The sequence below is a fragment of the Corvus moneduloides genome, chromosome 9, assembly GCF_009650955.1.
Source record: "Corvus moneduloides isolate bCorMon1 chromosome 9, bCorMon1.pri, whole genome shotgun sequence".
NCBI lineage: Eukaryota > Metazoa > Chordata > Aves > Passeriformes > Corvidae > Corvus > Corvus moneduloides.
The window spans coordinates 3748848-3775305 of record NC_045484.1 but is presented as its reverse complement, the minus strand read 5'-3'; the positions used below and the strand labels follow the sequence as shown (position 1 = coordinate 3775305).

The following is a 26458-nucleotide window of genomic DNA, read 5'->3' as shown; positions in this document are numbered from 1 at the left end:
CTCTATCCTGTATGAGTTTCCCTTACATTTTGACTGGGTGATTTCTCTCTCTCTGTTTTTGGACACAGTGAAACCTTATTTTGATAGATGGGGTTTCTTTTTTTGGTTCTGGAGCTTAATCACTTCTCACTCTCTGACTTCCAGGTGGAACACCAGTACTCACACATATTCACTGTGACAGTAAGGAAAGCCACAAATGTCACCAAAGGAGCCATTGGTGACATGCGTGAGTATTTCTCTTTCTGTTCTGCCTTTCTTCCATGAGCCTGTTGCCGTGGGCAGGGGGATGTGGTGACACATTGTGCGTTAAATGGTTGTTAGTGGGCTGGTGGTGGGTTTCTGTCTGCCTTGTTAAAGCCAGGGCAGAGTCCCCGTGTCGCTGCTCACTCTCATTCGGAGAGCAGATCTGCCGCTCCTTCTTTCCATTGATCCAGAAAGGCTGAGTGAGTTGTAAGCGATTTGCCTCCAAGCCAGCAACACCTACAATTAGCTTTTTGGCTCAGTCAGAAGTGCTGTGTGAGTGCAGTGAAACTGGAAATTGCTGCCTCCTCACAGGGCTGTGGTTTGGTGGGGGAAAGAAAGAGCCCAGAGCTCTGCTGAGTCAGTGCAGAAAGCAGAAAAAATGTAAGGCCATTTAAAAAAACCCACCCAAATGGGTCAGCAGATCTTGTGGTAGAGAGATGGATGATGCCAGCACTTCTTCCTCTTTCTGGGAGTCTGCTGAGCCTCTGGACTTTGCAGCTGAACAGGAAACCACTAGGAAGAACAGCTCTGCTCTTCTCTTAAGGGGGGAAGAGGGAGAGAATATTGGCTGAATCTGCAAAAAGAATATTCCTGCTTCCTTAGATCTGACTGCTTTGCTGCCAGGCCATGTCTCCCTTTTCCCAGTGCTCCCCAAGGCTTGCAGGCTGGGGCAGGAAGGATGAGTGTGACTCTTGGCTCCTGCTCTCGCATCAAGCTGATTGGACATACAAGTGTTTCCCAACTCCTGGAAACTTACTTTTGGGTCAAACTACAGCAGCTCCTCTGACCCACAGCTTTGCTTCAGGGGGTTTTCATAACTGAAGTCTACTGTTGATGCTAAAATTGTGGCAGGGATACTTGAAAGGGGGATATTCAACAGCCACAAGTACAAGGGAAGAGATGGGAGCCCTGGCAAAGGGGAAAAAGGGAAGCTATCTGTCATCCCCTGTGGGGTGAGGGGTAGGAGCACACAGAGAAGATGCATTGGGGTGTGGGGGTGTGTGTGTATATACATATATATATATATATAAAATTTCATCTATATGGTGGTCTTCAGATAAGAAGACCTCAGGAAAAGTGCTGGAAGAGAGGAACAAGGAGCCTGTGAGTTTGTGTGTGTGTAAGAAGATGAGTTAAATGGAAAGACACAGGTTCTACACGGGTTCTTGGACACAGGCGTCTGTCATGAGACAGTGGGGGCAACATGCAAAGGGAAAAAAGGGAAGTTGAAGTGGGGGCCCCATGATATGATATTAAAGGGAGACTAAAGGGTGATGAAAGCCTGGAGATCATGGCAACTTTGTGCACCAGAGCAAATACTGTCCTGTATAAAGTACTGTCCTACGAAGTATAAACTTCAAATACTATCCGTCAATATAATTGAATTTTTTTTCTAGAAAAAACCCTCTTATCTTAGCAAGTCATCAAAATCGAGAAGCTGCTGAGGAAGAACATTTTATTTTGATCAAACCTGCCAGAGTGATGCTCTGGGGCCACTGAAACCTGGTTGGCTTCTTCTCTGAGGCAGCTGCCAGAGCTCAGTAGCCTGAGGCACCCCCAGTCTGGGGCATCTCTGGGTGAGCTTCCAAGGACCCAAGGCTGGTCCTTGGGGTCCTGGCAAATCCCCCAAAGTGAGAAAAACAGATCTTTGCTTCTTTTTTTAATTTTGGGAATTTTGGGAAAATTAAAAGTGTTTTTATTCCCTGTTACTAGAGCGTGGCAGCTACCTGATCAAATGAGTGATTGTGTTAATTGCTATGAGGAGGTGCTTAAAGCTGTGAGTGGGGAAGGGCCTTTACAGTTGATTGTGCCAACCTATATGTATATATATCTTTGTTTTATTTGATTTGATCTGCCTACTGCCCAAAATGAAACTTGTTGAGGGAATTGCTGAACTTTCCCATCGGGTTTTTTATCTCAAGGACAGGAAGGTGGCTGTGACAGACCACATGTGAGCCCTGGTTGGGGTGGGTGCCTGAGTGTTGCTCTCCCCTTATGGATGCTCCCAAGCTGTTGACTCTTCTGGGGGATTGCCCCAAATTTTTTCTGCTGTTGTTGCTCCGGGTTATGAACCAGAGATGCTCTGGGAATAAGAGAGTTAATTTTACGTTGTGGGGTGATGGAGGCCTGGGGGAACATGAGGGATTTTGTATGTTTTGCTGGTTTTTTTTCCATATCAGCCTTTCCAAGACTTTCTGGAACAGCTCTGAGAGATCTGAGCAAATCTAAGTCTATGAAGTGCTTTGTGTGATATTTTTCGTCCTGAGGCTCTGAAGTCTACCTCTGCTCAAGGAGTTTTAGCTGGCAGGTCTGGTGTGTGTGGTGCCCCACTCCATGGGTGGCATGGAGGCCCTGACTCCTCTGTCATGGCCATCCACACCTCTGTCTCCTCAAGCCCAGGCTGGGAAGATAACCAGTATTTCTAGAAAGTTTTCCAAGATTTCTTGAGCTCTTAATGAATGGGCAGTGTAAGTGGTTGTGTCATCCTCAGGCCATTTTGTCATTCTGTGGATCTGTGTGTGGGGGTGATAAATGAGATTTCCTGTAAGAACTCACCACCCAGGATGGTGGGGAGGGGGCAAAAGAAGTTTGAGGGCAGACCCTTTCCTTCCCAGCAGTTCATTCAAGTCTCTTATTTCAGGTGTCTGCCCATTTACTGTTGCCTCTGTGGAAGTCCTTCCTTTACTGGTGTCACTCATTTCAGTTTTAGTGTCCCTGTCCGGGTGATTCCCATGCCCTGGGTACCATCCTGTCAACATCCAGGTGATGCAGCTGTAGCTTTACAAAGGTTTAAATCCTGGTTTAGAGGCTGCTGCTCTGGTAGGTGTGCTCCGCTCGTTTCCAGGCTGGAAGTTTTGTGAGCTGAGTAAGTGCAGCAGAGGTGTGCTGGCTGACCTTGGCTGGCCGCTCTGTTACTCCCTCTGTCAACAGGACAGGGCGAGAACATGATGTAAGGGTCAACATGAGGACAGGGACATCTCTCACCTCTTACCCACACAGGCAAACAGGTTCAGTTTGAGGAAATGACTGTCATTTATTGCCAGTTAATTGTAGCAGAGTAACATAGTCAGAAATAAAGCTAAACCTACCTCCTGCTGTACACCTTTCCTTCTTTCCTGCTGCATCCCTGTACCAGCTGTAAATGGGATTGGAGTCAGCCACTGGACCCTGCTGAACTGGCAGAAACACAGTTCGATGAAAAAGAAGACAAAAAAATTTATTAGTAAGAAATTGTTCCCTGTGAGGGTGGTGAGGCCCTGGCACAGGGTGCCCAGAGAAGCTGTGGCTGCCCCTGGATCCCTGGCAGTGTCCCAGGCCAGGTTGGACGGGGCTTGGAGCAGCCTGGGCTAGTGGAAGGTGTCCCTGCCTATGGCAGGGAGTGGTATGAGTCCCTTTCAATCCAAGCCATTCTAGGATTCTATGCCCCTGCTGCCCAAAACCTGCCATATAAAGCTATTACAAGGTGAAATATCAAAAAATCTGCATGGCTTTGGTGAGGATTTCATTATCTTAATAGCTTAGCTTGCTGCTGATTGCAGACCTTGTAAAATCACTTCTCTGGACCTCTTGAAAAAGACCTTGCCTCTGCCCCAGTGAGTTCTTCTATAGTAGATGTGTAGTTTTGAGTCTACTCAGATGCCACCTGAACTGTAGAGCCTTTCCTTACTTCCATGACAGTACAAAAACTTGTAGGAAAAAAGACCAGAGTCCCAAACTGCAGCATTGTGAAAGAGAAATGCTTGCAAACTGGGTCTCCTTTCCATAGCATCTCTCCCCTTCTGGATTTTCAGGGATCTTGGTGGAAAACTGGGTCAGAGGAGGCATTGTAAAATTTGTCTTCTATCTAGATAGAAGCGTTCTGGCTTTCACAACAAATGGTGGCATATACAAAGGAAACCAGTTGTGTGACTCTGCTCTTAACGATCACTCATCTTGCTTAATCCTGTTTGGGATTTGCAGCTTTTCCTTGCTTCATCTTCTTTTGATGCTGTGGTAATGAACGGTGTCATTCTGGGTATTTTTAGGAAAAAATTCCCTTCTTAAAAGTGTTTAAAGTTTGATAGCTCGCAGCACTGGTACTCAGCTTCTATTCCAGTTGCTGTCCACCCCGTTGGAATCAAGGATGCATCTCCACTGCAGTTAAGCTGCTCAGATAAACAAGTGCTGGGAGCAGTGCAGTCACCAGAGCTCAGCTCTGGTTGCAAAACTTGCCCAAACAGAGCTGAGAAGCAGCTCCTGAGTAGCTCTTGGCATGGTCAGCCCACTGCAGGCAGCTGTGGACATCCCCCCAAGTCCAGGAGATGCCCTTCCTCATCGTTTCCTGCATCTCCAAAGGAAACTGGGATGGGAGCACACCTTCACCTCTCTGGCCCTGGCTCTGGGATCTGGGAATGGGGAAGGGATGTCCAGCATGCACTGTTTGTCCCTCACAGCCCTGTGCCCTGAGGCTGTTCCCTGTGAGCCAGAGCTCCTGGGGTTGCAGGTGGCTTGGTTAAACGCGAGTCAAGGCAGTCCAGGCAGGTGTGAGCAGGGTTTTAAACCTGGCCTAGCTGAAAGGGAGGAACTGGAGATTTGCCTGGTTGTATTATGGTTTGTGTTATTGAGCAGCTCATGCTTATGAGCAGCTCATTCAGGACTCATCCAGCTGTTCTCTGGACCACAGCAGGGCCAGTCTTGCACCCTGAATCAGCTACAGTGCACTTTCCTGTCGGAGTGCCATCAGATAAGGCTCTTCCTGCAAGGCCCTGGAGCAGGTCCTGATTTTTGCAAGGGGAAAACAAGCCAAACTGCTCCCCTTTTCCAGCCTAACAGCCTGGGAAAAGTAGGTCAGAGTTGGCCAATCCTCCACATCCTACAAGCTGCATGTGCAGGACTTCATGTGGCTGAAATACGGATCCATGAAAGATGGATAAAATAAAAAATCTTAAATGAAAAGTGCTGCTAGCAACTGCTCAAGATGTCTACTGCAGATCTCAGTCTAACACTGGGGCAACCAAATGCTAGATTACCATTTCCTTGGCACACCCAGTATCCTTTCCCTTTGGTGGGGATGGCCAGTGCTGGGAGGTGGAAGTCATGTTGGAAACAGAAACAGGCTTGTGTGTTCCACAGTGAAACTGATGGAGAAAATGCTGCTCTTCCCAGCTGCAAAAATATCGTTCTGATGAGAAATTCTCTCTGTGAGTGCTTGCCATGGAGTTACTGAGGGGAGACCTGTTCCTGTGAGAGGTTGGTGAAAACTCATTCCCGTCCTAGAGGAAGCTCTCCCATGACTCTGTTATGCTGTGGTGGTGACATGGAGCAGTGCTGGCTCAGGATCCATCTTGTGTGGCTGGAGAACCCCCCTGGCCCTGCTCCAGGCCCTGCCAGGCTGTCACCAGCCCCAGAGCGTCGTGGTAGCTGGGAGCTGCTTCTGTTCCATGTGCTGTCCTGTCTCCAGGCAGAGCTTCCTGGTGGGGCTCCCCTCCAGGACCTGTGGACACCACTGTTCCTCTGGTTTGAGCCTTTCACTCCCTCCATTTAGGAGGAGGCTCCCTCTGTTTATGCCATTTGTCCCCTGTCATAATCTAACTTTTTCTTGCTTTCGATTCTTTTCCTTCTCATCCCCTTTCGCAGGAGTGTTAGGGTTGGGCTAATGCCTGATCCAAGGGAGAATTGCGAAGAACATCAGTCATAGTGAGATGTAAAGGAAAAATATGAACAGGGTAAGAATGTGACACTTCCCACTGATCCTCTCGTCTCCTTGGCTGCCTTCAGTGAGATTCCCTGAGCTGGATGTGCCTTTGGGGTAATCAGCTGTCACTGAGTTTCTCTTGCAGAAAATTCACTGCTTTTCTTTGAATCCACATAGGTCTTCTCATCCACAGCTCCTTGGGTAAGGAGTTCTGCAGGTTGCTGCCTGAAGGAGACTTTTAATTAGTTCTGAAAATGTTTTTATAAAAGCATGAGCTGAAGAATGTGAACTGGGGTCAGTTTGAGGCCCTTCACGACAAGAAAGATACTAAGAGGCTGGAGCCAGGGAAGGGAATGGAGCTGGGGAAGGATCTGGAGCCTCAGGAGTGGCTGAGAGAGCTGGGAAAGGGGCTCAGCCTGGAGAAAAGGAGGCTCAGGGGGGACCTTCTGGTTTTCCACAACTCCCTGACAGGAGGGGGCAGCTGGGGGGGTCGGGCTCTGCTCGCAGGGAACAAGGGACTGGAGGAGAGGGAACGGCCTCAGGCTGGGCCAGGGGAGGCTCAGGTTGGACACCAGGAGGAATTTCTCTATGGAAAGGGTGGTCAGGCCTTGGAAGGGGCTGCCCAGGGAGGTGTTGGAATCCCCATCCCTGGAGGTGTTCAAGAACTATGTGCATGTGGCACCTGGGGACAAGGTTTAGTGGTGAACACAGTGATGGTGCTGGGCTGGTGGTTGAGCACGATGATCTTGGGAGATCTTTTCCAGCCTTACCCATTCTGTGATTCATCATCTGGGTACTGCCTTGCACTTTGTAGGATTCCAGCTGTCCCACAGATCCATCTGTACCAAAGAAAAGCTCTTACAACTCAGGAGTGTTCCTTTATGTATTTCTGACTGAACGTGTTCTGAAAGGGAGGGAGAAAATGATCAGCCTTTCTCATGTTTGTCACCACAGGAAGGAACACTTTTGTGGAGGATGGTTTTTAGTGACAGGCTTTATCAAAGCATCCAGCCAAGAGTGTTACAGGGCAGTTGAAATCCAAGGAATGTGTGCTCAATGCTGAGCTTTTAAAGCATTCTTGACAGTTGTCTGAATTAAAAAGTCAAGGGAGGAGACTCTTCTCCCTCACAGGCCCTGAGGCTGCACTTCAGCAATATGGGAAATCAAGCTCTGGGGCTGCTGGGAGAGTCCAAAACCTCTAAAGCTTCCCGATACCAAACACAGACCCAGTGTAAACTTGCTCTGCAGATTCAGAAAACGCTGCCAGTGTAAATTTGTATTAGCAGAGTTTATGCCAGACTGAGAATAATCTGTACTCCATCAGATAACATAAATGTGGACTAAAAATCATATTGTGGCTTTGGAGTAATTCAGCAGGAATGTGATGATATGCCTGTACTTACTGCAGACCAAATTACCCTGTCCAGGTCTGGCATTTCCATGGACCCGCAGTCAGAGTTGAGCCAGGCCTCCTTCTGTCTTGCTCGTGTCTTTGGTGGTGGAGCGTCATGGTTTGACACCAGCTAAACACCAGGCACCCATGAGAGTCACTCACTGACCCTCCCCTGCCACAGCTGGGCAGAGGAGAGAAAAATGTAATGCATTCCCTGTGGATCCCCGTGGGCTGTGGGTGGATCTCTGCATCCTCCGTGGATCCCCGTGGGCTGTGGGTGGATCTCTGCATCCCCCGTGGATCCCCAGGGGCTGTGGGTGGATCTCTGCATCCCCGGTGGATCCCCAGGGGCTGTGGGTGGATCTCTGCATCCCCCGTGGATCCCCAGGGGCTCTGGGTGGATCTCTGCATCCCCGGTGGATCCCCAGGGGCTGTGGGTGGATCTCTGCATCCCCCGTGGATCCCCAGGGGCTGCAGTGGCACAGCTGCTTCACCACGATCTTCACCAAAGCCTGCAGAGGAATCTGGGCTCCGGTGCCCAGGGCACCTCGTGTCCCTCCTTCTCCACTGACTCCGGTGCCTCCGTGTTGTTCCCCTCAGGTGTTCTCACCTGCTCCTCTTCTCTGGCCAGGAAAAAACTGTCCGTGCACACTTTGCTCTGATTTTCTTCTTCAATCTGTTATCACAGAGGTGTTAGCAGCCTCTGCAATTGGCCCAGCCTTGGCCAGCAGCTTGTCCATCTTCAGAGCCATCAGGGATTGGCTCTGTCAGACATGGGGAAAGTTTCCAGCAGCTTCTCACAGCAGCCACCTCTGTGGCCCCCCCACTGCCAAAAACCAGGCCCTGCAAAACCAACACATGGAGTGACCATTTTCACTGGTTTAACGGTGAGAACTAGGCATTTAAATCAATTAAAAAACCCTAAACCCCTTAGACTCTGGCACACTACTAGAAAAATGTTATTTTGCTTAATGCTTCAGTCACTTTTCAGGGTGTATCTGCAAAGAGGCCTGTACAGATAACCTAGAGAAGACAATGTTTCTTTGCTCTTGGCGCTTCTACAAATGTGGTTTGACCAAAAGCAGACTTGTTTGAGTTTTTTTTACCCTTTCAAGGCTGGATCAGTGGAAGCAGTGGTGTCCTGCACCAGTAAACTGGGTGATAGTGCAGTGCCTGTGCTGAGAGCTGGTTCTTCCCTCCATTGAAGTAACACCAGAGATGAAAAGCGCTGTCATAAAAGGCACGAATAATTTTTAATGAAGGTGTTACCTAATCCCAGTATTTCTCAAAGCATAGCTGCTGCTTCAGAGCTGCCTTACTTCCCTTGGAGTCACCTTCCGCTCATGAAATCTGGCACTGCATCACCCCTTTGCAAAATCTCCAAAGCCACCAGCCCTGGCATTCCCTGTGGTGCCTTAAACACAAGCAGCAGTGAGTATTCCTGGGGTTTTTAGGTTGCTGTGGCCTTCTGACAGATCTCCTGGCATCTGCATTACTGCTAGACTGTGGATTTGTGTGGAGCATCTCAAGTATCTGTTCCATGGTTGGAGGGACACTTATTGATAAGTACAGTTTTTAAGAATTCCCTTTTTAAAAACTGAAAAATCACATGAAACTGGGAAAACCCATGAATTTAAAATCTATTACTTTTTCTCTTGTCAATGGCAGAGACACCAACTCATAGTTCCGTGCCACTGTGAGGCCCCACAAAATTCACAATTTGAATAGAAATCCTATTGTTGTTTAGCTTCCTTCTCCTTGGACAAAAGAGAGGCCATCCAGCAATTCCCATTATTGGCTTGACCTCAGCCAGGCTGCTCAGCTGCATGTGCTAAACAAGTTGTACTATAGTGCAGCAAACCAAAAAAATGGTGGGAAATACACAAAGATGGTCATTGGGGACGTAGTAGGTTTTTATCAATGGGATTGCACTTAGTGGTGGATAAATTAAGGGTTATTACCACTTTTTATTTTGAGATATATATATATATATATAGTAGTATTATATTTGAACAGGCTTTCTATAGTTTCTTTTTAGTAATTATGCTGTTGAAGTAATTGAAATTGGAATGACTGAAATATAAATCATATATCTGTAATATTAATCATATTCATATGGAGGCCTGATGACATCCATCTCACCAGACTAACAACATAAGATCAAATAGTTTCCAGTCACTGCAGAAAATTTTACAGGTTTCCTTAATAGCCAGATTGCTTAAAACATTACTCACTTTTCACTGTGAAAATGTTTGACCCTTATTACTGTCCACTGTGTGTTTCACTTGGTGATTCATAATGTAATTTAAGGGGAGAATCCTTTAGCCATGACTTAACCAGGAGATAAATCAAATGAGGAAAAGTCAGTGAATCCTTACTTTCTACCTCTCAGCCATTCCTAAGGCAGCAGTTTAAAAACAGTAGTGGAGATGCTGACTCTGCTCTTGTTATTGGATGTGTGTCTTCAGCCCCTGGAGCTTGGGGGGGGCTGTAAATCTGAATTACCACCAACATTTTGTTAATTACCCCGAGACCTCATTGAGCTCCAAGCTGCTAATTGCAGGACCCTCGTTGGCATCAATGCTGAAAGCCTTAATTGTATTTTTTTAGTGTGCAGGTAGGGTTTGAGATACTTGGCTTAATTGTTAGCTCAGCCTGCCTTGTTCCTGAGAAATGGGGATGGAGTGGCAGTGCTTGCATAAGGAACAGCCCGAGCAGGGCTGAGCTGTGCAGAAACTCTCCTTTCCTCAGAAGTGTCCTGGGAACAAATGCAAATTCCCCCAGGTGCTGCTGCTCAGGAGGCTGTGCTTGGTATCTCAGGCAGCTGCTGCAACAAAAGAGCAATTCCCTGACAGTGCTGCCTCTACAGAGAATCCTTAAGGCTGGAAAAGACTTTTAGGGTCATCAGGCTCAGACAGAGATAATTCTCAGACATGGATAAGTCTCTTGTCGTGATTAAACATCAGCTTTTGACCCATACACCATAACAATTCTTCCTTTTAAAATCAAAATATAGATGGCAGCCTTCCAGTGCTTAAAGGGGCTCCAGGAGAGCTGGAGAGTGACTTGGCACAAGGGCCTGGAGGGACAGGACAACGGGGAATGGCTTCCCGCTGCCAGACAACAGGGTTAGGTGGGATATTGGGAAGGAATTGTTCCCTGGGAGGGTGGGGAGGCCCTGGCACAGGGTGCCCAGAGAAGCTGTGGCTGCCCCTGGATCCCTGGCAGTGTCCAAGGCCAGGTTGGATGGGACTTGGAGCAACGTGGGCTGGTGGAAGGTGTCCCTGCCCATGGCAGGGGTGGGGTGAGATGAGCCTTATGGTCCCTTCCCACCCAAACCATTCCATGATTCTGTGATAACAGCGGTGATCAAGCTATTTTTACTTACATTTTCAGCTTAGTTTTTTTAACATTACATGGCAAATCAATTAGCAGAAGCCTGGGCAGCAATGAAAACATCTATGGCAAGGGTGCACACTGGCTGTTTCATCTGCATTTGATAACTTGAATGTTTTGAAATACATTAAGTGAATACTTCTGTGTTACTTGCCAGGTTGCTGGTAGTTTTTGGTTTCCATCCAAGGAGTGAGGTTTTAATTAATATGGTATAGCTTAAAAAAGTATTTACTATAGCTTATAGCAATATCTTAATCAGAGCAAGAAGCAGTCTTCCAGTGCATTTTCTCCTCATCTGAAGAAGGAAGTTAAAAAATAATAGGTTTTCATTTTCTTAACTGAAAATAGCTGCAAATAAAGTTTCAAACATGAAAGGGCAGGTGATTAAATCTTTGCCTTGGGTTAAAAAGCTGATGAAGGCATGGAGTGGGGTGACTTGGCAAGACTGAACTGCCAAGACTGATTTTTCCAAGTTTAGTTGATCCATGCCTTAGGTTTAGTTTCTGTTTCAACACTTACCAGGGTTTGCCTGATAGGAAGTTAGTAATGGATCTGCAGGTCTGGGGTTTCCACATGCTTTGGGGTTTTAAATATGGATATGAAACCATTTGCTGTTTGTGTTGGTAAGAACAATTAGATTTTTGTAACAGAGTTTGGGCTGATCACATAATCACATGAAAAACTGAATGGAGAGGGAGCCATTGATGTTTTGCCCAGAACTCTGCTCAGCCATCAGGATTTTGGCTAAAATCCAGGTTTTTGTAGGCAAATTTAGTCTCTTGGCAGAGCAAGCCTGGGTGTTTATTGCCAAAGTCATGCTGGCTATCAAGACTTAGCAAATGAGACCTTGTCACTTCATGGATTTTTGGTTTCAAAGAGCCTTGTTTCTTTTGATTCTTGATTCTTTTTTTGTGGCAGAGCTTTGTGTAGTAGTTGAAATGAACTAATGGAAAAGTTGGCAAGTTGGAACATCTGCCTGGTGAGGAAAGACTTGGGGCTTGATCCCCCAGTTCCCCTGCCCATAAAGAAGAGACAAGATCAGACATAATTCCTCAGGAGATAATAAAGGTTGCTATTTAAAGGCTTTCCACACTGATCCCTAGCTTTAAATAGCTGCTTGTTCATTACTCAGGGAGCACTGAGACCACCTCAATGTAGCAATTAGCTGAGCCCCACAGGTATGGAGCACAGTGGAAAACTCCTGAGAAGTTGTATTAGAATAAAATTGAATAGGATGTGCCTGGGGACACATTCAGAACCTCCAGAGTGATTTCCAAAAGCCCTTTTTTTGGTTGTTTGGTCAGGTTGGTTTTTTTTCCCCAAAAGACAATTGATTTGATTTTAAATTATCCAACTCCTTTGTTTTCCTCTTTTCCTTCTTCTTCCAGCAGGAGGGAGAAATCTCTCTGGGCCTCAGGAATCTCATGGATAAAGTTTTATTGAACTCCAAGAGTTTTTAAAATTTGGCTTTGCTGAAAAAAGGTATCTTTGGACTTAAAGTGTATACAAGGAGGAATGTTCAGACTTGCTTTTCCTAGTAATAGGAATTAGTCTCTTTCAAAAAGAAGCCTGTAAGAAATAGGTTCCTGTTTGTGGTGGGCATTGGTTTGCTTGGTAACATTTCACTAAACCAGAGGACAAACTTGGAAGAGAGGATTCAGCTTCCTCCTGAGGGACAGCTCTGATCTCAACTCTCTGTGACAGGGAGGAGGACCCAGGGAATGGCTGGAGCTGGGCCAGGGCAGGGTCAGGCTGGAGATCAGGGAAAGGTTCTTCCCCCAGAGGGTGCTGGGGCACTGCCCAGGCTCCTCAGGGAATGGGCACAGCCCCGAGGCTGCCGGAGCTCCAGGAGCGTTTGGACACCGCTCCCAGGGATGCACAGGGTGGGATTGTTGGGGTGCCTGTGCAGGGCCAGGGCTTGGATTGATGATCCTGGTGGATGCTTTCCAGCTCAAGATATTCTGTGATTCCTTGATTCTGTGCTGGAAAGATGTGGGTGTTTTACCACAGCAGAGTAGGAGACTTTTGGTGATCCACCACAACCACAGAAATAACTTCCCCTGCTCTCCTGGGAAGCATTGGAGCCCTCGCCCAATCTGACACAAAGAAAAGTCTCATTGTACAGAAAACCCCTGCATGCTTTAACTTGTTAGAAAGTGGATTTTTAGGGCTGCATTTTGTGCTCTCAGGAATGGCTATTTTTAGACACATCCAATGGGATTTGCCAATGTTTCCTTTTCCCCCACTGGTAATTCCTATCAGCTGCAGTTGCCATATCTCTGTTTCCTGTTGGGGTTCTGCGCACTTGTTGTTCAAACATACTGTGTAAATAAGGTCCTGATCCTGTGCTGACTCCCCAGAGCTGTGGTGGTGGCAGTGTTTCAGAGCTGAGCACTCCTTCTGCTGCGTGCAGCACTGCAGTGCTGTGACTGATTTCCTCCATCATGCCCAAACCAGAAAATGTGAAAGAGGATCCAAAACCCACATCAGACTGCTTGTTTTCATTGTTTTGTGGGATACTTGCTGCTGTGACTCAAGCCAAAGCCATTAAAGGCTAGAAAGAGAGGAAGAAGTAAAAGCTTTTACAAACACTTAACCACTGCCTGCCAGACTTTTGCATATTCCCAATAAACTTGACTCAGTCCCTGTACCATTCTGTTTGCTCAAGGCTTTTCCCCTCTCCTCCTAGAAACCTAATGTTTCTTTTGGGGGAATTGTTGATATCATTGTATCATTCCTGTCATTACATTTATGTAATTTACAGAGTTGCTTATCCTTCTGTCCTTGACCATGAGGGGATCTGTGGTTTCACACAATTGTATCTATTACTCCAGCCCAGGCTGGTGTTTTCCCTTGCCTGACCTGTGTTCTGCTGCGCAGTTGACACTCCAGATCCCTACGTGGAGCTGTTCATCCCCACCGCCCCTGACTGCAGGAAGAGAACCAAGCATTTCAACAACGACGTCAACCCCACATGGAACGAGACCTTCGAGTTCATTCTGGACCCCAACCTGGAGAATGTTCTGGAGGTAAATCCCATGGTTGAGCTGGGAAGATGAAGGGTAAAATAACAGTGGCTTACACACATGTGGCATCTGATGTCTCAAGATTACCCCTTTGTTTAAAACGTTAAATCTGAGTTTAGCCATGGTGCTAAGCAAGAGGTGTTGGATAAATTGAATTATTCAAGGAGTAGCCTGGAGAGGCATTACAAGATATGCCTGTGAGTCATCTCTTGGACAGCTCCTGAGGGACAGTAGCTTGTTATTCCTCACATCAGCCATGGAGTATTTACTCCCTTCTTCCTACCCCGATTCAGCTCTTACGGACAGGGAATAGGTGGGACTTAAGTCAAGTGTCTGCCCAGGGAGACAAAGCAAAAGGCTGGTTCTGCTGTGTCCTTCTTGCCTGGAGCCCACCCTGGAGCTCTTCTGGGGACCACTCCATGTGCAGCCTTGTTGGCCAAGCCACTGTTCAGTCTCAGTGTGTTAAACTTCTCCAGGCTGTGCACAAGAGCTGAATGTTAGGTCTAAGTGGGCATGGCAAGGATTTAAAGTTAGCTCTAGTCATTTGTTAGCTCTGTTCTTCATAGAGGATGGCCCTGACATCTGTTCTCTTCTGACCCAATCTTACAGACTTCAGTCTAAATTGGCCAACTGGGACAGAGGCTGCAGCCTGTGAAGGTTTTCCTTGAGCTTTCCTTGTGACCATCAGACCTTGGGTCTGAAAGGGAACTGTGCTTCCTACAAGCTCCCTGTGTTCCTGGGGAAGGCTCTACAGTTTGGGCATTACACCTATGGTCAGCTTGGTGGATCATGAAGAACTATCACCTGCATCCTGCACTAGAGACAAAAGATACTAGGGAATTCACAATGATTTCCTGGGCATCAGTTCCTGCCTGTTCCTCGGTGCCGTTGCTGGGCCCCCTGGATCAGAGCCTGGGCCCTGCTCTGAGCCCTCCCTTACACTTAGGCAACTTCCCTAGGAATGTTTGAATTTGTTGAGGACAAAATTTGGTTTAAGGGTTTTGAAAGGATAAAATTACTAAAATCGCAAATACAGCAGGATGGATTATAGGTAGAAATTGGAAATGTGTCTTTACAGTAACTAAAGGCTGTTGCTGGTTCTGAGCTAGTGCAATGAAATTTCATGAAAATTGTCTGCCAAGAATAGATGATAACATTTAATAAGGGTTAATTGTGGACCTGGTAATGTAGACAAGATTCTGCAATGGAGTACAGTGTCAGAAATCTGTAAAATCACCTCCTCACCCAAACCCTCTGTGAATTCCGAAGCTCATACGCCACAATCCTTGTGACTCCTTGGATTGTTTTAATCTGCATCTTTAATTCTATCCCAAGTGCAGTTCCCTCTGAAGTGTGAGCAGCTCTTCAAAATCCCACTATGAAGTTTTTGCTTTTGGTTTTAAGAGACAGCACTCAGAGATTGCAGGAATGGGCATAAAGTTCTGCAAGGAAACAGAGCAATGTACCATTAAAATAATGAGCTCTTTCCTAAAATAAAGAGAATTCATAATTTCAAAGTGTTGCTTGTGGCACAGGATGAAGAAGATTCTTTATAGCTGAGAAGAGGCTGATCCCAGATGTAGCAACTAATTATTCAAGTGATTGTATCTTGACTCCTTTTGTTTTATACAAAAGATACAGTCCAAGCCATGAACATGTGATATTTTAGAAGATACAATGCCATAAAATGGAAAAAAACCCCATAAGTCAAATGAGTCTGGAGATGTGTAAATGATAATTTGAAATTCTTTCTGAATATCTTACTTGAGGACTTGGAAGGCAGCCACTGGGGAAAAAAAAGTCTGCTAGACCTAGATCCACATGGATTAGAGCAAAAGCATGGGATGGTGTTCTGCCATATCCACATCCATCTTTGGGTATTATCACATTTTGGAAAGGTCTGCTCCAGCATGAAAGATTTGAGAAGAGACTTGAAGGTCTGGCTGGATACAGAGAGAAGCTTTGTGTAAAATGGAATGCTGCACTCTTTGCCAAATCACTGCAAATCTTGGTCTGTAGAGTCAAGGCTGGGGTGTGTGGATTCCATCTTCTCTGAAAAGTTGCTGGATGTTTTTTGTGGCCTATCACAGTTAAAACTATACAAGTTTCTCCACAGGGAAATTTTACTTACTGGAAATGTAAAGGTACTGTGCTTTATATGTAGAATTTGAAGGTATTAGAAAGATGGTGAGATTTGCTGCCAGAATGGTGCTGGGATGAACATCCCTTCATGAATTATCCTGGTGTACTCCTGCAATTCAGTTCCTTGAAGTGACACCTCCACTGTCCATGAGCTTATCCTGGTTTAAAAGAAATGTCTGTTGGCACTGGGCATTGACTGGGTTGGGTCAGGCCCATTCTTTTTCCATATATATATATTTTTTTTTTACTTCAGGAATAGGTTTGATGGAATGAAAAAGGGATTTCTTGCAGTAGAATTGAATACCCAGCGATCTCTTCCAGGTTACTCTCATGGATGCCAACTATGTTATGGATGAGACTCTTGGCACATCCACGTTTCCCATCTCTTCTCTGAAACTGGGAGAGAAGAAGGAGGTCCAGTTAACTTTCAATGACGTAAGTTGGACATTCATGACTTTGCCCTGGTCAGAAGTTTTCTGAGCATTCACTGTTGCCCATGGATAAACACGGAGCCTAAAGACACTGTTAAACCTTAATTATTTATCTTCTTACAGCCCTGCTGAGAGGAGAATTAAGCAAAACAGTGCCACTGAATGCCTTGGTGTCCCTGCTGAAAGAATCCTCTCTAGAAGTCTAGTTTGGAACTTTCTCTGCCAAAAGCAGTTTCTTCCTTACTTGATGCAGTTTACTTTTATGGCCTGAGTGTGAGGTTACTCAGAGTTTGCTGCATTGCCCCTCCTGCTGCTGCCTGTGGCTTCCAGAAAGCTGAAGGAATTCTTCTATTATTACATGTTTCACTTTCTGTAAGTGGCTTGTTGTAACACAGCCCTGGTTAACATGCAATGATGCAGTAATTGGATTATTCCCTTTAAACGCATCTGCAAACAAGATGGAGTCATTTGAGCAGGGCTTGTCTGCCTGCACAGTAACTCCTGGCTAAATCTGGGTGGAATTGAGCTTGTTCTGCATGTATTAAAGTGTATAAATAGCATCTGCATCGCTGGTTTGGGCTGTAGTTTATTGTATGATGAGAGATCTTGATTTGTCACCACTCTGCTGTTTTCCATGTGGTGCAACTTTAAAAGCGTAGTTACAGCAAATAACTGGTTAAAGGCCTATTTATTGGAAACCAGAGAGTTTCATATGTTAGTTTTAACATTTAATTTGGCATAGCCTTAGGGCAGTTGGAATTTTGATACCCTCCGTTATTTTTCTTTTTTAAAATTACTGCATTGTTTGAAGTTTCTGCATTTTTATTTCACTAAGTGTCTCAGTAACTCTTGGACTTCTGGAGCATGGGTTGAGTACGGGTCCTGGTTCTGCCAGGCATGAGGTGGGGCAGTGAGAAAGAACTGATGAATACATTTTGCAAACACAGTTCACAAAGCTCATTCCATTAGTACAAGGCCTTGCCTTGCTTTAACTTCTCATCAGCATTTAGCAAAGCTTAGTAGGGAGTCATAGGGAAAAAACCAGTGCAGAAAAGGCAAATACACTCTGAAATTTATAAGCAAATAGTTAAGGGGAGATGAAGTCAGGTTGAACCCGATGTAGACAATGTGTACATAGCATGTATTGCTGAGATGTCTGTGGCAGTCTGGGTAAGGTGTAGAAAAGCCATGATATCTCCCTATTGGAATGCTTCCCTCCAAGGGTTTATTTCATGTGCATGCATTTTTGTAAGCATTGGATCACTGCATGGTTTCAGGAGTGCTTTCTAAATTAGTAATACCAGGTGGGGAATAATGTAATTGCTTCCCTGCCTTTGAAGTGCTTCCTGGGTAACTCTTCACTGTGTTTGTTCATGTCCTCCCTTTGTTGTTTCTCTGCCTCTTCTTTTTCCCCTCAGCTTGCTCATGCTCTGCCTCATTTGCAATTCCTGTTTCAGGAATTGGGCCTGGATGTTTGAGTCAGAGGCAGCTTTGCATCCCATGTCCTTCACTGCTGTCTGAGGGTCATTCTGGGGTGTTGTAGCTCCATGCCTGGTGCTCACATGCCCCAGGTGAGGAGGAGAATCTGGTTTTAGGTGGAGGACACGCTGAGTCTGTCACACTCCTCCAGGGCTGCACCAGCCTGGCCATTGCACAGGAGAGAGTCTGGGGAGCAGAAAATACCTCTCCATTCTGTCTTAGTTCCTCACCCTTGTACTGTTGGATTGTGCCTGACAGGGAACTGGTGCTTTAATCATAATTTTTTAACTTCTTGCCTGCAGGCAGCCCTTTCAGTGCTCTGTGAAAGGCCAACCCATAGCTTGTGGCCAGGGAGTTCAGTGTGGTTGGCAAGTGAAGCCATTGTGCAGTGACATTCATTGCATCTTTCAGCAAGTTGTAAGCAACCACCCTTCCTGACTGCTAGGTAAGGCATATTTAGCTGTGGAAAGACACTTGGTGGCTCCTGTGGAACACAGAGCAGTGATTCCCTCACACAGGTGGCAGATGGATGTGATCCCCTGGTTCTCCTGCCAGCCACAAGTGGGTGAAGAGAATCAGATCCCCTCAGGACAGAGATGAGTAGCACTGTCAGAAAGGGATTAGCAGTTCAAGAAAGGCAAGACAGTGGGATCTGAGGAATGAAAGTCAGCACTTACCATCATTTTCCACTCTATTCAGTGCTAGTGGTGTATTTTGGAATCACACTGTGCGCTTTAAAAAAAAAATCCATAGAGAAGAATCTCATTCACATGTGCCAAAAATATCCTCCTTTTTAAAAAAAGTGAAGAAGGGGGAAAAAAAAGGAAAAATTCTGACAGTAGTAGTTGATGTTCCAGGTGTGTTTGTGGGTTTTCCCTCTCTAAGTGCTGTAACCATATTTAAATATTCCTTCTTTAGGTCACAGAAATGACTTTGGAATTGTCTCTGGAGGTATGGTGAGTATCTCATATTTTTTAAAAAAGGGTGAAAATATACCAGCAGCAAAGGAATTTTTTTTTTTTAAATTGTTCATTAAAATTTTCATGGAATCACAGAATATCCTGAATTGGAGGGACCCACAAGGATCATCAAAGTCCAACTCCTGGCCTGCACAGGACACCCCAAGAGTCCCACCCTGTTGGGATTTTCTTAAAAACATGTGAGGTAGAGTGCAAAAATTCCTTGTTGTAGTGTAGAAATACCAGCTACTGTAAAAAAGAGGAACTTTTACAACTGAGGTTTATTTTCATGTTGTAATTCTGTCATTGACTAAACACCCTTACTGGGACTAAGATGTGTGACCCTTCCAAATGTTTGCAGGAGTGAGGCCATCCTGTGTCAATCTCTCAGCCTGATTTATTTGAAGGGCTTTTCTTCCTGAGGGCTTTGTCCCTAAAAAAACCCACAGACCTTGCTCAGGTTCAGCTTCATCCTCACTGTTTCACCTTCTCTGGGAACTTGGCCTCTCACATTAACTTCCAGCATCTATGACTGCTGTTACAGAGCCCCTAAAATGTATTTAAATGTAAATACCACACAGTGCTGAAGGCAAAGGTGAAGATTAGGGCCAGGAGTTCTCCATGTAAAAGCTAAGCAGATATCTACCTTTATTTGTCCCTTTTTTTCCCCTCTCTAGCTGCCTTTCTCCCTCATTCTTCACCTATCACGGTGAAAGACCAAAAATCACTTTGAGGCATAATCAGAAAAATGTATTTTAAATCTAAAAATGATTTCCTGAGAGCAAGGCATTTAAGGAGTCATTTTTTGTCTGTAACTATAAATAGCACCACGGACCACTGTAGAAGTTAAACTCTTTCCTGATAACTCCAGAGACTGACAAACATTCCCCGGGGATAATTTCTGCTCATCCTGTTGTACTAGGAAAATGCATTTGTGGGTGGTTGAGACCACCCTGAACCAGCCAGGCTTTGTACATTACAAGTATTTCATATCTCTGACATTAAATAAACAGAACATGCTTGGCTGTGTCTTCTCCTTAGGCTTTGAAATGTAAAGGATCTTATCAAGTTCTGCTGCTATTCCCTGATAGCCATGCAGATTGTGAATATCTTCATGGAACATTGCTTCTAGGGAGTCTTTTCCCCCCCTTTCTTAATTCTATTATTTTATTACATACTAGGTTTTTTTAAAAACCTGGGGAATCATTCTGTGAGCCTAAATGGATCCATTTCACCATTGTGTGCTTTTCAGTGGGTACCAGGGTGGATTTGTCCACTCCTCTCTGCTGTCCATGAGAAGTGGCAGCTGAAGTTGTACCTTCATTTATGTACAGCACCGAGATCCTTACACAGGCTTGTGTACATGTTTTATCCCACAATGTGGGGGAAAATACAGAGAAGAAGGCTTAGATTTTTCTGTGGTATGCCAGTATGATCTGTGCTGTAAGATTTATAATTGTATGTGAGTGGAGAACTCGCTTGCTGTATTTAATTATTTCCTTTTAATGAGTTCTGTATAAAATGGATGTCTCAAAGACGTGTTGTACTTGGCCTCCATCACTCCAGAGCTGATGAATGGCGTCACATGAGAAATACAATTTCATTTCATCTTATGTAAGTGAATGAGGAATTTCTGCTCATATCTGCTCATTTCCCACGGTGATGTTTGTGATCCTGTTTGGAACTGAGCCTTTTGTACCAGCCTGTCCCTTTTCCAAACAGCTCCTCGACGGACCTGCGGTTCAGCATGGCCCTGTGCGATGAGGAGAAGAGGTTCCGGCAGCAGCGCAGAGACAACATCATGCACAGCATCAAATCGTTTCTAGGGGAGGAGAACAGCCAGAACCTGACCACTTCCCGTGATGTAAGTTTGGAGAGTTCCCATCAGGATTAGCATCCCCTTTGGAATTCTTCATTTGCCTGTGAGAGGAAGGAATGAGGTGTGCGAGGTGGAAGAGTTCGATGAAGATTGTAGATAATAAAAATTCTTTTCCTCTATGAACATACAATGTTTAGCCTGGAGAGTAATTTTTCTTGGCTCTAAAGTTAGAGATTAAAGTTTATGACCAGGGGGAACAGTTTTAAACTATAAAAGGGGAGATTTAGATCAGATATTAGGAAGAAATTCTTGCCTGTGAGGGAGTGAAGCCCTGGCACGGGGTGTCCAGAGAAGCTGTGGCTGCCCCTGGATCCCTGGAAGTGTCCAAGGCCAGGTTGGACGGGGCTTGGAGCAGCCTGGGCTAGTGGAAGGTGTCCCTCGGGTGGCATTGTGGTGGTACTGGATGGGCTTTAATGTCCTTTCCAACCAAATCATTCTGGGGTTCTGTGATTCATTGGCCCTCTAAACAAACTGCTCCAACTTTTCCTGTTTGAATCCCAGACATTGTGAAGGTGTTGGCTCTGAAGGGAGATTGCCATCTGAAAAGTGCTTCAGGGTGTGTGAAATATCTGCTGAATCCTGCAGTGGCTCTGGGCACTCAACCAGCACAGAATGTGCCCCTGCATGCCCACTACCCATCCCATGCTCTGTGACCTTCATCTCTGAAAGAGTAGGCAGGAAATGAGCTGGTTTAAATTTAGAGTCAGCTTGGAAATTAGTTTATTTCTTTCCTTCCTTCTTTTCCTTGAGCCAGTTTTACTGGATTAGGGTTATGATGTTTTATTTCTTTGAAACATGGGAAAGTACAGCTTTCCTTGACTTGCTGGTGCTTTGAACCGAGCCAAGAGGAAGGGAAGCCAACAGATCTCAGTGGGCTGATGCTGGCTTGGGTCATATCACAGAATCAGGGAATGGTTTGGGTGGGAAGGGACTGTAAGGATCATCCAGTGCCACCCTCTGCCGTGGACAGGGACACCTTCCACTATCCCAGGTTTCTCCAACCTGGCCTTGGACACTCCCAGGGATCCAGAGGCAGCCACAGCTTCTCTGGGCACCCCATGCCAGGGCCTCACACCACAGTGAGGAGAGGAGCCAGATCCTACTGAGCTCTTAGTGATGCATTATTTAGAGTTAATTAAGAATCCATTTGGTCCAGATCTACTTATTTTGTTGTAGCTTTTTCATCCTCTTCCTTCCTTGCCCATTCCCTCTCCTGTGCTGCTCCCTGAATTGTGACAGGAACACTTGGTGCCTGTGGGGGTGTCAAGCAATAAACAGAGTCCACGAATTAATCTGGGTTTATTCCTTCATTGGCATTGATTCCTTTTTTTGCATTTTTAGTATAAGCAGAATGTGACACTCTTTTGCAACCAACACTGAAGAGTATCTTTTGAATTTCCATGAAGTTTTGGGCAGGTGGTAAATATTTCATTCTTGTGTACTTTTGAACTCTGTCTTGCTGCATGAAATGTTCTTATGTGAACTTTCTGAGGAACATGAAAGAATTTAACAAGTATTGTACATAGTTTAATTGGAGTGAGATAAATTGTGTGTATTGTGAAGGAACATTTTCAAGGTTTCCTAATTTTCAGTTCAGTTATTTTAATCTTAACACATGCAGATCTTACCAGAGTAGGTAATCTGTCAGTGGGACATTGGCGTGACCTAGAGCAGAATAGGATCTTCCTCAGAAAGGATGTGGATATTCTGCCAAGCTCCAGTTGGAACTGGAGCGATACTCAGTACCTCAGGTCTCAGTTCCATGCAGGTGGTATCTGTGCATGAATTATGGCAAAGGATAGGTAAGATCTCTTATTCTTTGTGTCATCATCTTCCCTTGGTATCCCTCACTGTCTCCAATACTGAAATTTTATCAGTTCAATTGCATCTTCCCAGACAGTAGCTGTAGCTATCCTCCGTTTTTCTTATGCCAAGTGTGTATTTCTAAGCTGACTTGTCAGAATTTTTATCTGTTTCTAGCAATGAAAAAACCTATTTTGTTCAAATTAAACTGCAGTTTTACTTTTATTGCTAGAGATGGAAGATAGCAGGAGGATTTATTGGATGTTTGGAGTCTCAACATGAAGTTGGGAGACATTGAGTAGTCTCAGTTGTCTGTGGGCCTTGTTTAATCTTGGACAAGTCACTTACTCAAAGTTCACCCAAGTTGCTTTATCTCTTGAGTAGCTTGTGCTTTGCAGGGATGCTGGGAGACACTTAATGCCTCTGAATTCATTATACATGTCTGGATGGAGAAGTGAGTAGTTCCAAATTTGCTAACTTAATCCTTAGGCACATTCTGGAAACACAGAGATTTCTCATACTTTCATTGTTGCTCAGTTTATTTTTATAATTTTGGCCGCTTCAAGCAATTTTCTAAAAATACCGTGATCTTCTAAAGAAAGCATGTAGTTCTCTACAAACTGGATTTGCAGAACAATTTTTTAATAATCATTTGTGTGCCCTATGGCATTTTTTTTTCTGACACAGATATTCAGATTTTGTGCACCGTGTTTCCAGGGCATTTGGATAAAAACATCTGCGCCACTTGTTCCCAAAACAAGATGCAGTATGGTTCAGTTTTTTCTTGCCTGATTACTGGAAGATATGATTAAGAACCTTTTGGTTTGAGTGATCTCATGTGCTGGTGGTTCTGTACAAAGGATTTAGGGTTCAGTAGAGGAGTGTGCAGCATTTGGTATCCTCTTTTCTCTGTTCTTCATCAGGACATGGTTTCCTGGTTCTTGGCTCTGGGTGCTCTGGCTGCAGCTCCTTCCCCCCTCCCTGCCTCTGCCCTATTTATCCTAGAGGGCAACTTGCAGGATGGGTGTATTTCATTTCAGTTTTTACTGTTTTGTGCCTTTAAACATGTTGGAAACTGAATTGGAGCTAAAAAGCTGTTTTGACAAACCTGCCTGCTTCCTCTGCAGAGCAGGAGAGGACTCTGAATCTGCCTCACTTGATTTATGCTGCAGCTCAGCTTGTATTGAAATAAATGAGGGGAAATGTGCAGGAGGTGCTTCTCTTCAGTTGTTTTTTGTCATCGTTTTAAAGATTTATTTATTTACTGTGCAATGCACGGGTGCTGGGGAGGCTCAGGCTGGAGCAAAGGAGGCTCAGGGGGGACCTTGTGGCTCTGCACAAGTCCCTGACAGGAGGGGGCAGCCGGGGGGGGTCGGGCTCTGCTCGCAGGGAACAGGGACAGGAGGAGAGGGAACGGCCTCAGGCTGGGCCAGGGGAGGCTCAGGGTGGATATTAAGGAAAATTTCTTCGCTGAAAAAGCTGTAAAGTTTTGGAAGGGGCTGCCCAGGGCAGTGGTGGAATCATCCCTGGAGGAATTAAAAAAATGTGTGGATGTGGCACTTGGGGACAAAGTTTAGTGGTGAACATGGTGGTGGTGCTGGGCTGATGGTTGGACCTGGTGATCTTGGAGGTCTTTTCCGACCTGAATGATTTTGTGATTCCATAATCCACCTTCCCCTCGTTGTATCCACCCTTCCCAGTGCAGGAATCTGGGATGCCCAGAGTGCCTGTGGATCCAGGAAGCATTGCAGTCAGGATGTTGGTGACTCTCCTGGACATTCCCAGCCTGTCTCCATAGCGGATTCCTCTGCCTCTGGAGGAACACTCCCATTTTCCCTGGTGCCTGTGCACTGATGAGTGGAGCAGAGGTGCTCTGGAAGTGTTCTCACATACTTTCTCCAGGCTCGCACCTGCAGGTGACATCTCCACTCTGTTGGGATGTGTCTGCTCAGGCTGAGTGAGCAGTGCTCCTGAGGAGCTTCCAGAGTTTCCCCACGTTATTAAAGGAGTGATTACTGACATGGCTCTTCCTTCAAAGCAGCTGCTCCGTTATTGGGGCGTTGGCTTAACAAAACACATCCCAAACCCTTCCCTGGGCTGTGTCATTTTTGGGATAGATCCGTATCTCTGAAGCTGCACGATGACTGTGGGGCCAGGGAATACCTGTGGTTTCTATTACTAAAGCTGAACACTTATGAACGAGGTAACAAAATAATCTCACTGCATGAAGAATAAGCAGTTTTGGGGAGTGGAAGCCTCAAGAAATGTCTTGAGTGCCTTGGTCATTGTTCACGGGCATTTCCTTGTGACGGTCAGTCCTCAGGGGAGTCTCATGGCTTGAAGCATGGAGTCTGCAGAAAGAACAGGACTCTGTAGTCACATGGATCCTTTTATCACTAATTCCATCTATAGGCACCTGAAATTGCCTTTCAGGGAGATTTTTGGCAGATTAGCAGTTTGATCAGATAGGGGCTTTTGGCACAGCTGTGTGATTCTTTTTATGCTCAGTAACAACCAAGAGGTGGTTCCTTTGCCACCGCTGAACAGTGGAAAATCCTCCTGAGTTTTGGAAACTGGGAACCAGATGGGCCCTTTGCTTAGGCCAAAACGTGTGATGGTGGGAGCAAGTACATTTTTATTTTATTTTGTCTTCTTTTTAGATACCTGGGGAAGCTGTGCAGTTGAGGGGAACAGCCTGGATGTCAGGGCTGGGCAGTAAGAAGGAGAGGAGTGTAAAATAAACCCCTGTGGACACAGTTTTAACCTGGTGCCACAATAACCATCCCTGGTTCTGGTCACTCTTCTCTCGGTGGCTGAGTAGTTGTCCAGATCCACATACATTCCCGCTACCTCTCTGGTAGTTTTTGCAAAGTGGTGGTAAAATTGAGACTGTCTTCATGCTGTGTAGTAATACTGGATGTTTTTGTTATAAAACTTGTTTTTAAACTCCCAATCAAAATATTATTTGTTTCTGTTCTGTTTCTCATTAGTAACTTTTACTGCCATTGGCTCTGTCACAATGATATGAATTGGATTAAACCTGGTGTTTATGTTGCTTTAAAAATCTCTGTGGTCTTGTAACTGAACAGTTCATGTAATAACTAAATTTAATATCTCCTCTATTTCGGATCGTGGATAAGAAGGACAGACAGTTCTAAAGAAATTCTGAGTATACTTTTGTTTAGAAATCTTGCTACAAGTGCTGACTTCTTCAAATAAATTCTAATTCTTCTTGGGGTGTCCAGGGGTTGGACTGGGTGCTCCTGGTGTGTCCCGTGTCACTGATGTGGTGGTGGTGTTGCTCTCATCCCTGCAGGTGCCAGTGATCGCCGTGCTGGGCTCGGGAGGGGGGTTCCGGGCCATGGTGGGCTTTGCTGGAGTCATGAAAGCACTTTTTGAGTCAGGAGTCCTGGACTGTGCCACGTACATTGCTGGGCTCTCTGGATCCACCTGGTAAGGCTTTCCTCTTGGTTATCCTCAACTGTTCTGCAGCAAGTTCTGAAGGAATTGGCACGAGAGCTGATTTATTTCTATGGTTATAATTCACAGCACATTTTACACGTCCAACTCTGCTGGGGAAGGTGTTTTGAATGCCCCAAAGGGCAAGGACAGCTCAGGCTCCAGGTGCTCTTCAGGAGCTTTGAGAGCAAGAATGGATGGAAAGAGGTGCCACACATATGCACCTGCATTTCTATATCAATGCCCAACATGTGTTGTTTTATTTTCCTGATGAAATGTGAAAAACCAAAAAAATCCCTTGTGATTTGAAGCGGATGACCCAAAATATCAACCCAAAATATGTTGTATGCTTTGGGAGGGCTTTTAGAGTGCCTCAAAATCACTGAAAGATCTTTTGCTCCGTTTTACACCCAGTGTAAAATCCTGGTGGATTTACTGGGAACGTCTAGGGCCTGGCTGCCATTCTGCAGAGCATCCCACTGTGGATTACCCTGTCTCAGTCTCACTGGCACTGTTTAATTTAGAAAATACTAAAATTTTAAAATACTTCATTTAGCCTTGAGGAGCAGGCACA

General features: G+C 45.4%; 1 protein-coding gene across 7 annotated transcripts in view; it reads left to right on the top strand.

Annotated features, from left to right (window-relative positions):
* The window catches only part of PLA2G4A (phospholipase A2 group IVA), a 70235-nt gene that overhangs the window by 22659 nt on the left and 21118 nt on the right, over positions 1-26458 (top strand). For 6 of the 7 annotated variants that reach the window (XM_032118023.1, XM_032118021.1, XM_032118022.1 and 3 more), the window contains 6 exons: positions 145-226; positions 13587-13735; positions 16196-16309; positions 18703-18740; positions 20466-20607; positions 25742-25878. In XM_032118023.1, coding sequence (XP_031973914.1) covers positions 145-226; positions 13587-13735; positions 16196-16309; positions 18703-18740; positions 20466-20607; positions 25742-25878 — 662 coding nt within the window. Of the gene's footprint in view, positions 1-143; positions 227-13540; positions 13736-16195; positions 16310-18702; positions 18741-20465; positions 20608-25741; positions 25879-26458 lie in introns of those variants that run through there. The other variant, XM_032118025.1, reaches the window with a different exon arrangement.